Source organism: Nannospalax galili, unplaced genomic scaffold (genome assembly GCF_000622305.1).
Source record: "Nannospalax galili isolate Female #2095 unplaced genomic scaffold, S.galili_v1.0 scaffold498, whole genome shotgun sequence".
NCBI classification, from domain to species: domain Eukaryota; kingdom Metazoa; phylum Chordata; class Mammalia; order Rodentia; family Spalacidae; genus Nannospalax; species Nannospalax galili.
The window spans coordinates 462045-474365 of NW_008342032.1; the positions used below are offsets into that span (position 1 = coordinate 462045).

General features: G+C 39.2%; 1 protein-coding gene across 2 annotated transcripts in view; it reads right to left on the bottom strand.

Moving 5' to 3' along the window:
- Nucleotides 1–4678: 4678 nt before the first annotated feature.
- Stambpl1 (STAM binding protein like 1) overlaps nt 4679–12321 on the bottom strand; it is a 55046-nt gene continuing 47403 nt past the window's right edge. For both annotated transcript variants that reach the window (XM_008837843.3, XM_029565790.1), the window contains 4 exons: nt 11756–11893; nt 6629–6741; nt 5175–5274; nt 4679–4999 (listed from right to left, as the gene is read on the bottom strand). In XM_008837843.3, the coding sequence (XP_008836065.1) occupies nt 4943–4999; nt 5175–5274; nt 6629–6741; nt 11756–11893 (408 nt within the window). In that variant the 3' untranslated portion in view covers nt 4679–4942. The remainder of the gene's footprint in view (nt 5000–5174; nt 5275–6628; nt 6742–11755; nt 11894–12321) is intronic.

Genomic DNA, 12321 nt, shown 5'->3' on the forward strand with positions numbered 1-12321 from the left:
CAATATAATTTCATAAGAGTCCATATGTATAGTTAAAGGCTGCATAACAAGCAACAATGCCAGACAGGCAATACCTTCTTTTGAGTTGTTGGCCAGGGTGGCCAAAGGGATTCCCAGTTAGTAACCCAGCATAGAACTGGGAAATTGAACAGCAGACCCCAATCTTATCCAAAGGAATATTGACAACTGATTACTGCTAGATGAGGAACAGTTGACCCTCCTAAAACAAAGACCTCTAGATAGGCTGACTAGATTCACCAGAAGGGCAAGTGTGGGGAATGGCTGAGGGTGCCGACAGCACAGCAGACAGTATCAGGGATATCAGAGTATAAGGGCTCTAGTGGGGCGACAGAGGCTATGGGAGGATGCTACCTGGGAAGTGGGTGTATAAAAAATAATTCTTCAAAGCATAAAAATTTGCTCCTTAATAATTAGTAGATGTGAAAAACATTACCATTGAAATCTACCTTATGACTTTATATCCATGCTCAGATGCCAAAGAGCTCAGAAAGTAACTGACTGTGACTAGTAATAATCAGATATATAGAGATTAGAAACACGTGCATCGTGGTATCAATTGTATTAAAAAAAACTCATTCAGTTTTATGTCTTATAGGGTTTATATGGAATACAATATTGTATAACTGTATTAATTCAGCTGTAAACCTAAAAATTTACAGGCAATTTTGAAAGAGATGCATCTTAGCTCTGGAAATTGTTATTGAATATGTCAATGCTGTTGTAACAAAATGCTTCTTTTAATTATATGGTTATTAAATAATTTAAAAAATATACTGATCACTTTACTCTTTGGTTACAATTTCCTTCTGGGTGTTTATGACCATACAGCTGGCCCAAATGAATCAATTTATTTTTACACTAAAAGTCATTTGAGGATCTGTTCCTCAGGGGTCACATGGGCTTTAGAGAGCTCCTGGCTCCTTTCTTTTACCAGTTCCATCTATGTGAAGATAAGCCAAAGGTCCTGCTCGATCATGTATGGCTTCACTTGGAAGCATGAATGAGATGCTCCCTCTGAGTTGACCCTCCTCTTTGTAGACTGGACACAGGTTCAAGTCCATCTTGTTAGGTCTCCATGGTGTCCCTGAACAAGAGGACAGAGGACTTACCACAGTTACAGGACATTTTGAGATGTTCCGTGGTCCCCTGGAACTTAGTCAACCTTGTAGGGCAAGGGGCAAAAACTGTCCCTTAAGTCCCTCTGATGTCATTAGTATAGGCTTCAAACTACGGCTGTTAAACATCCAAGGTCAGTTCCACCAGTCTGGTACTTTTAATTATGTTCTATGTATATAAGGCTTGAGTAAAAAAACCAAATAGTCTCATTCTCAGATAAACTGACTGGATATATATTTTGTTCCTTAAACTAATTGACTAAACTATGACCACAGACATTTTAAGATTATGTGTATATTATTTTTGTCTCATCCTTTATATATCATAACAAACCTAAACAGACCTTCATCACTTACTTAAGCTTTCTAATTTTTTTTCTATTTTGGAAAATATCTCCATTTCCATATCATTTTAACACCTTTTACACTCTCATTTTCTTTTTTAAAAAAAATAATTATGAAACATAATAGCATTAACAAATAAATTTTCCATATGTTGTAAGACTTCTTTTCCTGGGGATGCTAAGCAATGCTTATTCCCTTTCAAGGTTCTAGTGTTGAGCCAATGTTTGATTAAAGTTTTACTGGGGAACCAATGAATTTATTGAGCTTACTTACTGAGATAACTGAGGGGTTGCTGAGGTGTATGGGTTGCTGAGGTGTATGTATGATCTGAGGGTATGCACACTGGAAAGCCTTTACCCAGCATGGGTCATGCCTTCTCTTCCTAGCCTTCCCCAGATTGTATACTTTTGCCCTCCCCAAATCCAGGAGGCCATGTGTAATTAGGGTCAAATTACATACAGTTGATGGGAAAGAGTGGCTAGATAATGCGATGAGGGTCTAATGACTCTGTTTGGCCCTCCTTTAATGATTGAGCACAATCGTCAACAAGCCCACTTGTGACAATGTTTAGTGATCAGGCTTAGCTAAAGTTGTGATGATGATAGTTATTTCATGCAGAACTGAATAAATTATGTATTTTTTGTCAAACAAGAATATGGGCTGGAGAGATGGCTGAGCAGCTAAGAGCCCTTATTGCTCTTGCAGAGGACCAGACGATTCTGAGCATAAACATGGCAGCTGACAATTGCCTATAACTCTAGTTCCAAGGAATCCAATGCACTCTTCTGATCTCTGCAGGCTCTTGCACAAGTGTGGTATGCATAAACTTACACAGGCAAACACACACATAAATAAAACAAATAATACATATACATTATATTACATATATATGCATATATATGACCTATATGCATATATATATATGTGTGTGTGTGTGTGTGTGTGTGTGTGTGTGTGTCTAAAATGATGTCTTTAAGAGCTTAGAAACTGATGGCAGCACATTCAGGAAAAAAATGATCTGGCCCACCTTGCAGAATTAATTTATCCCTAGTTATTGGTGACCATAGACTTAAGCTCCTAGGCATAGGGCAAACAAATCTCTTTTCCAAAGCCTAATATCTTAACTTTTCAAGGCTGCTAGTCTCTATAAAACAGGATTAAGCCATGAGTCTTCCAACAGCAGGTTTTTTTTTTTTTTTAAAGTAAGCAGAAATTGGTGCATGCTACTGATACTGAAGAATGGATAAACAGGGAGACGGTTAGCTTATCAATGTCCAGAGTCAGGGGACTATCTCTCCTGGATATAGAAATCACTGTACTAGAAAACAGATGTTACCCAATGGGGCTTCTCCAAACATCATGGGAAACACTTCATACAGTAACATTTGTGGTTTGCTTAACTCACAGGACTGTTTCTTAGGCCTGTGGGAAGGAACTACAAGACAGCCAACAAACTGTGAAAGACTACTCTGCTTTTTAGCTTTAGGCATTGGTGTCTCCTGTAGACCATAGTATTTTTTAGTGTGATGGCTTAGGAATTTATATTATCTAAATTCATTCTTAAGAGAATATGGGGGTGTCAGCAATTGAGAAGCAGATTGATCCTGAAATGGTTCCTAAAATAAATGGTTTTAAGAAATTGGATGCCAAAGATATCAGGCAGAGAACTTTGAAGTTACCATGAATATGTCCTTAATTCACGTAGACATAAAAACTGTGGGCTGCTAGCACAACTGGATTAAGAAATACCTGTTTCTTTGAGAAAGGATTATCTTGAATTTCTGCAACCTTGATGGACTGTGAAGGAAATCACCTGAAATCCCTTGAAAAATAATTAATTCACTTTACAATAAAGAAAAAAGAAGAAAGATGTTGGCAGTGATTGGTGTGGACATGACTTGTTCAAGCAGCTCAGTTATAATGCCAGAAGGAAAACAAGGACTGGAAAGCTGGGGTTGACCAACCACACATGGGCAAGAAGACAGGTTAATAGAATTAATTTGACCCTCTCAGAGAAGGAACAAGGAGCTCCATGGAGAGATGGTTGGAGAAACTTAACAGTTGGAAAGAATAGAGAAGAAATCTGGACTTGAGTCAGGTAAGACACTAATGTATAAGAAGGTAGTCTAGAAGGTGGCTAGAGGACTGTGGACCAAGGAAAGGTCAGCCAGCTTGGGATTTCCAGAGGTGCTAGCAGCAGTATCTGCCAATACTTAGGATGCACCTGGAAAACCGGTCTTCCATATCCTGGAGTACCTCCATATTCTTGAAGTGAACAGCAGTGTCATTTTCCTTCTTTCTTCCTTTTATTAGCAGCTGAATTTTTCTACAGTGCTTCCATCCTCAAGTTTTTCCTTTCAGTTCCCGTTGCTAAGACAGCGTATGAGCCTTCAATTCTTTCTACTTAATCTGTGCCTATTGGTCTTCCTAAGTGCTTTATTTAGGTTAACAGTTGTAAGTACCATTCCAACCTTTAGTAAAATCACAAGACTGACTTATGCCACCCTAGTCAGCTTCAAACCTATTTTATTCCTATTCTGTATCAACATGTTATATTTTGCCATATGCAACATATATGTGACCCATATATGTAACTATAAATACTATTCTTTCAGCTAGTGATTATCAGTTACATCTTAAGTTCATTTCCTCTCATTTCATAGACTCTTACATTTGACCCTCTCAGGGAAGGAACAGGAGCTCCATGGAGAGATGGTTAGAGAAACTTAACAGTTGGAAAGAATAGAGAAGAAATCTGGACTTGAGTCAGGTAAGACAGGTCTGAACTTTTATTTATTATTTTTTATGATTCCCTCAAGCTTCTCTGTTTCAAGTCTTCTAAAGCAGGTTAGCCAGTGGTGTGCTGCCTGGGCCCTCTGCACCTGAACTCGGAGTTGAAGCCTGTCATTTGGGTCCTACACCAATTGACTGCAGACTTAACCCTGATCCTGAAGTTTGAGGAAACTGAAGACACAGCATAGATCTGATGACTGCAACCACATTTCTTCTCTGACGTGGAGCCTCTCCTCTTCTTCACCACAGGGAAGGAGCCCAGCAGCAAGTACTTGCCCCACAGACCACCTGGGTTCAGAATTTCTTTTGTGGCATTACATCTTACACGAATTTTTAGGAATACAACAAAATACCCGAAGCTCTGAAAATGTATGTGGACACCTCCCAAGATATTAAGCATATTGTTACTTGCAGCACAATTTATTTCTGATGATAGGGTTTGGGTACATTAATAGGTATAGATTTAACACCATGTGACCTCTTTTGAGACACAGCAACCCAAAAAGAAAACTTCAAAATGTGCAAGAACAATAAATATGAAACTTTCAATCTGAAATATATAAATATAAAATATCAGTCATTTCTGGAAACATCTTAAGAAAATCGGCAACCACACATATCCAAGGGCAGGAATCTGGTGCTGATGGTGCTCGTATTTTTGGAACATGTCACCTCAGATCCAACACGATTATTTTTATGTCTTTTACCAACACATGGTTGCATATCTAGGAAAGAAAAACAAAACAGTGTTATATCAGTATTTACTACGTGATTTTCTTTAGGGAAGGAATACGGATTTCCTTATTAAATTTTTTTTAAAAATTTTGAAACTATTGCTGAGTTGGGGTGGAGACAATAAACCGTGAACATCTGTAAAATTAATGAAGGCTGTCTACTCACATTGAACAGCCTGGGGTCCTTGGTGTGAGGATGAAAGCCCTTCTTTTTACAAGTAGAAACTTCGAGCATGCCCGCATTGGTGAGCCTGAAAATGCCAGTGCTAAATTTTGGGGTGAAAAAAGATATAAAGTTATGGACCATTTTGGAAGCCATAAGCACATGCATTCCTTAACTGGGCTTGAGAAAGAGAACACAAACTAGGAATTCCCAGTGATTTTTAAAACCAGCCTTGTCATGACTAGCCCTAAAAGCATTATCTGTAACTGTCCACAGGACCCTGAAGAGGACAATCAGCTGAGCCATTGGTTGTGTGAGATTCCAAAGGAAAGGTTATGCACATGGTCTCCACCTCATTCCACCCCTGGGAGGAAATTACAAGGAATAGGCATTTCTAATTTCTCTAATAATGTTAGTGTTCTTTATGTCAAGCATTAGGCTTATTGAGGTGTTAAGCACTTTGATAAGCACTTCATATGAACTCTCATCTAATTTCTTTACATCAATCCAGAATAGACAGATATGAGGGATGAAGAAATTGGAATCACAGTGGTCAGGTGTTCTATGATTTGCAAGTAGGGTCAGAACTAAAAAAAACCATTTGTCTGATTCCTTCACTATAACTACCTATAAATGGAAGTCTCCAGAAAAAAAAAAAAAAAGTCACACCTATGCTAAAAGATCCTCAAGGCCAAATGACTGAACTTGATTGCAGAGAGTTAGAATGTTACAGATTAGAGTCAAATTATCTTGGGCTATATTTAAGCCCTTCAAAAGCTGTTCATTACCCACCTCTGTGTCTGTGAGTCCACACTTTTAAAAATACTCCTAACTTCTACTAATCTAAAAGTTAGGAATGTCACCAGATAACATCTGAGACCTACAACACAGTTTTGTTCCCTGCTTTGCCATAACCACCCTACTTGCTGTCCCCACTAAAGTATTTGGTAAATGTCCTGATTTGTAACTTCTTTATTCTGTACTAATAAAATGTCATGCATCCATTTGCACAGCGGAACAACCCAAATCCATGTCCCTGGGCCAGAGACAGTCGTATTTGACTCAAGAATAAACTCTTATTCTTTTTGAGATGAGAGTTGTATTTTGTGTTGGCACACTGTACAATAACCTTTATATCCCCAAACTAGGAAGGTTGGGGGCAGTTAAGCCCAGGCTGATTGAAATTTCAATAGGATATAAAACAGTAGAAATATGATCTCAAAAATCAAACTGGAATAACATCCCTCTGATGTGTTATCGTCTTTAAGGTCACGCTAACAGAAGGAGAGCTAGGAATTCCACCACTGAAAAGAACTTTAAAAAAAGAAACGATTGCAGAGCTACACTATGTGGGAATTAAGCACCATCCATCTTTTGCCTAGGGAATCTGACATGCCAGCCTGTCCATGTGCCTTAACCTGGTGGACCTGGGTGAGCCCTCCAGTCAGGACACTTACTCTTTATGCTTTGGGGAACACACGATGGCAACAGCCTCTGGCAACATGAGCTGATAGGAGCAGTGAGTGTGCAGATCCACACTGGACAGGAATGCAGTTTGGGTGGGATGTGTCTACAAAAAAGAAAGAAGACAATCTTACAAGGCAAAGCACAGGCTTAGGCTCAGCTAGCTAGTCAATCAGAAAATTCTACTTATTTGCTTTTTTTTTCTATTACTAAGCAAACATTAAGAAAAAAAGCTTTGCTGAGGGCCAGAGAGATTGCATAGTGGGTTAAGAGGGCTTGTCATGCAAGCCCAACGACCTAATTTAGATTCTTGGAATGGAAGGTGGAAAGAGAGAAGCGACTCCTGAAAGAGGTAGTCTGACCTACACACGCAGGCCATGACATGCTTGCACCTGCACTCACACATACCATACACACACACACACACACACACACACACACACACACAATAACATTGCTTAATAAAAATTTAAAATAAAAAAGGTGAGGCAGCTTAGCAGTTAAGAGCACTGGCTGCTGCAAAGGACCCAGGTTCGATTCCGAGCACCCACATGGCTTCTAATAACCATCCATAATTACAGTTTTAGGGGATCCAACTCTCTCTTCTTACCTCCATAGGCACTGCATGCACATGGTAGACTTAGACACACACACACACACACACACACACACAAAACACTCATACACATAAAAAAAATCAATTGATTGATCAATAATGTTTTCCTTACAGAATCCTTCACTTTTGACCTGTTATTACTTATTTATTTGGAATAAGTGTGACTCAGAGAAGCATTTCCCATGACTGTCAGGTGCTTTCCTCTGGGGAGTGAACTAGGAATTCACTTGCCAGAGATCTTAAATAGATTCTCTGTTAATGATCACAAGTCATTCAGAAGATAAGTATTATCTCAGTTTTACATACAAGGATCCTGAGACTCAGGAAGGTGAAATAACCTGGCCACAGAGCTGGTAAGGGGCAAAGGAAAGGAAACTCAGGACCCACAACTCTTTTATATGCACACACACACACACACACACACACACACATACACACATAGACACACACACACACACCTTCCAGTAAATATATCACATTATTATGCATTCGTTACAGGTGACCATTCCAAGGTGCTGAAGTATTTGGGACTCCTCATACTCGGCCACTGAAAACTCATGAAGAAAAAGGAGGGGCCAATATAAAGCAAAAGAAAGTTTCCAAGTTTCTGGTTCATGCAGATATATGATTATGAAGGCAAATCAGATTCATCCTTAGATGAAAACCCATGCATTTAAATGATTTTAAAATTCACATTAAATGTGGTGGTGCACGCCTTTAATCCCAGCACTTGGGAGGCAGAGGCAGGTGGATTTCTGTGAGTTCAAGGCCAGCCTGGTCTACATAGTAAGTTCCAGGACAGCTGGGGCTACAGGGAGACCCTGTCTCAAAAAGACCAAAAAAAAAAAAAAAAAAAAATCTGCCTGGAATCCCACCACCTGGGAAACTAAGGCAGAAGGAATACAACTTCCTGGCCACCCTAAGCTACAAAGTGAGTTATCATCTCAAAACAAAGCAACCAACTCTCCTCAAATTCACATTATAATCTAATAACCCTTGAAAAAGGAATGTGACCATTTTAATCATGAAATAAAGGTCTTTGGTACACATTGTCTGGGTTCTGGCCCCGTGACTCACTCAGTATACAGCACAGGGATTATTTAACCTCCTCTAGCCCATTTCATCTTTTGAAAAATGGATGCTAATCATTTTGCTCTTGGACTTGATATGAGGAATAAGAGGACAACCCCCACACAAGAACAGTGCACAGAGAGGAGCCTGTAGTTAGCTGTGCTCTCCGCTGTATCACTGCTCTTACCCCAGAGTTGTCATTACTGATGCAGAGGCACAGGCCCACAGTCACAGCTTAATGCCTTTACACACCAACCAGGGTATATTACAGAAAAGCAAGGCCTTAAAACTCTTTCCTGCCTACTTATAGAAAGTTGGTCATACCAGTTGGTCATTTATATAGATAAATGTTTTCTGCATGGAAAATAAATAATCCTTGGCTTATAAGGAATTAGCTTTTAAGGAATGAAAATGGTCCTGATTTTTTTTTTTTCTGGGTACTAGGTAGTGAACCCCAGGCCTGTGCATGCTAAACATGCACTTTACCACAGAGCTATACTTCCAGGCCAAGTCTTATTTTTAAAATCCAAATATTTAATACAGGAATGAGTAAGAGGGCTGGAGAGTCTGCTATCTGCCACAGAATACCTTCTTCAAGTAAAACAGAGCTTTTATGTCTTGACAGAACATAGGAAGTGTTCTAAGGAATAACTGTGTTATGGAGGCAGCAAGCAGGTTGATGAACAAAGTCAGCACTTTGTTCAATTTATTTCAGACTGAATGCACACCATGTAAGCATCTAAACCCTTCATGTCTGCCTCGAAGAACTATTTCTACTCCCATGAGGGCATCTCTCCAATGGTACCATGATACTCCCATTGCCTGGTTCTATGGAAAGAAAAATTATGATGAAGAAGGTGATGATGATGGGGTGTGGTGATGATGATGGTGATGGTGGTGGTGGTGGTGGTGACGACAATGGTGATAGTAATGATGATGGTGACAGTAACAGCAAATGCCATTTATAACAATGGAATGTAGTATCAGAAAGTACACTAATCACTTTCCATTATATCAATATCATTATATAACAGAACTATCACTAAAGGAAATCTGTGTTATTATGATCTCCATTTTGCAGATGAGGGGACCGGGATAAACAGGAAAGTATCTTGTAAAAGCTGGAAGAGCTAGGTAAGCCAACAATCTAAATTCAAATCCACTGTCTGATTCTGATTCATACTTTCTTCCCCGTGACTAATTTGTGGAAAAGTTAGTTCTGGAATTTGTTGCTTTTCTCACTCTATAAAACCAGCACAAGTTGAGGTTTAGAAATGTAACATTTCTGTACTGTCACTGAACCACAACAACTTGTTACCATAAAATAATTGTAAAACCAAAGAGTTTTACTAGGGTTTGACAAATTAATTATTTAAATAACTTAAATTCATTATTTGATATATTATTAGAGAGAGCAGAGCTTAGGAAAAATTTTGCTTCTAGTTTTGGAATTATCAAGATTAACATTGACTTCCTGCATATGTAATTTTAAAAACTATCACTTTTAGCGTGTTACAATTTCCTTGCTGTAGCTTGCTTGTGTGTGCTACATGTGCTGTATGTGTGCGTATGTGTTCATCTATGTGTGCATCTGGAGGCCAGAGGTTGATTTCGGGTACCTTCCTAAATTACTCTCCATCTTGTTTCTTGAGACAGGGCTCCTCACTGAGTCTAGAGCTCCTCTTTGGCTAGGCAAGCTCTACTGATCTGCCTGTCTCTGACTACCTCCCCAGTGCTGGGATTATAGGCACACTTTGAGTGCCCAGCTTCTAGGTGGGTGCTGGGGGTCTGAGCTCAGGTCTCCATTCTTAGCAAGTATTTTACCAACTAAGTCATCTTCCAAAACCCTCTGTGCTATAGTTTATTTTGCTTTAAAATGCATTCTTACATAAATTATATCAGGCTAAATAACTTTGAAATAGAGCAATTCCTAAGCAAAAGTAAGGCACATTACTTATTGCTAAGTAAAAAAATAGATACCTAGAAAGTTTTGCTGCTCTTTTTGTATAGTCTTTCATTTTCCAGGTACTGTATACCTTTCAAAGAGCTTTCATGCCTAGTATTTTGTTTACTGGTCACATCAATCCAATGAAGAGATAGGGCATTCATTAGCCTCACTTAGTCAATGGGAAAACCTGAAAATAAGGAGTTAGCAGTCCTGACTAAGAGCAGAGAGTAATTTATAGGTGGGGCAGGAATGAAGTCTCCTCCTCCACCCTCCTAAATTACACAGCACTAAATACTTGGCGAAGATACGTGTGTACATATACTGCTCCTACCCAGTACTTTTCTGCAAACAAATAAAATACAAAATAGTTTCTGATTATTGGGTAGGGGCACTTGCAGGCATCCAGAATGTGCTGTGGAAAACTGGTCTGCATGCCATGCTGGTGAGATGAGTGAGCCGTCTGTCTGCGGTCATTCAAGAGATGGTGTTCCCTCCAAACTCCTTGGGGGAAACTTAATCAATGGGACAGCAGTGAGAGGTATGGCCTTCAAGAGATTCCCAACACCCAGAGAAAAAACTTCGGGTTGAAGGGCACGTACTCCTGCTCGTCCACCTTCTACCAGGAAAGGACAGGGAGGCAAGGCGTGGTCTTGGAAGCAGAGAGCAGCTCTCACCAGGTGCTAATGTCAACACCTTGGTGTTTCTCCTGGCCCCTAGAACTGTAAGAATGAAATCTCTGTTCTTTATAAATTGCCTAGTCTAAGATATTTTTTCTACAACTACATAAATGGATTAACATAGTACCCTAGGCTGAGTTGTGTAATGCTAAATAGAAAAAACAAAACAAACAAACCAACACTGTATTTCACAGTGTTAAACACACTTGCCTATGTTCCTCTTCTGAATCCTGAGCAGAGCTGAGACTTATTAAACTCATGTCTACTTGATATATAAGTCCCTTCTTACTCCTTCAGTGGCCTAGGGGATGTTGAAACCCAATGTTCTGGCCCTAGACACTTGCTCAGCTCCACAGCCATTTTATAGACACACTCTTGGTCTATGTTGCAGGGCACTGGAGTATGTGGACCCTCTAAGATATACACAATCACCATTTAAAAGAAACATCATTAGAAAAATGTTTAAGTAATCCAATTTAGACTCACAGCAAAGGAAAGGAGAATCATAATTATCTAGTCAAATCAATTAAAAATCTGACCAAGCCTCTGTTAGATCATCAGAAACCATCAGAAAAAGTCACCTACTCTTCAAATGTAACACTTCTCAACTTTGATTGGTTAAAAAAAAAAGGTAAGATACCCAGATGTGACAGATTTGCACACAGCTTATACATCAAAGAAAATACTCTAATATGAAGCCATTTATTACCTTTGGGGGGGAAAAAACTATTTAAGCACATTGGATTTCTTTATGAGAAAAATAACACACCATACAAAAATAAACTGACGCCCAAAAGGTCAAACATACATGAATCCATCCCAGAGTGAGGAGGTCATGTTGATCCTGGACATTGAATAATTCCTCTACATTCTCCACATCGCAATAGTCTGGTCCTGCAGACTGCTTTGGCACGATCACATGGGTAATAGTAAATTCGTTATGTGTCTAGAAAACAATTATCAAAAAGAGTAACAAGCTTCTAACAGAGGAAACATCTGAACAGGATGTGGGATGTTTTGTTGTACGACTAAAGAGCCCTCACCACATGCATCATCTCTAACAACATACACTTCATTGCAATTCAAAAATGAGCAGAAAAATGAACTCTGATAAGTTTTGAGAATCAGTTGTTTAAAGCTAGAAATGTATTTCTATAGAAAATGCAAGTAGGAATTAGCATCATGGAGAATGGGGGAGGGGTAGCGGAGGCTTACTTAGTAAATAGTGTGCATATCAGTTCTACAATGGAAAAAGTCAACAGAGCAAGGGTGGGTTTCTTTGGAGGGAGAGACACTAGTTCAGTAAATGTGTGGTATTGCTGAAGGGCATTTCTAAGGGTTATAGGGGTTGGCTGATATATATATATATATATA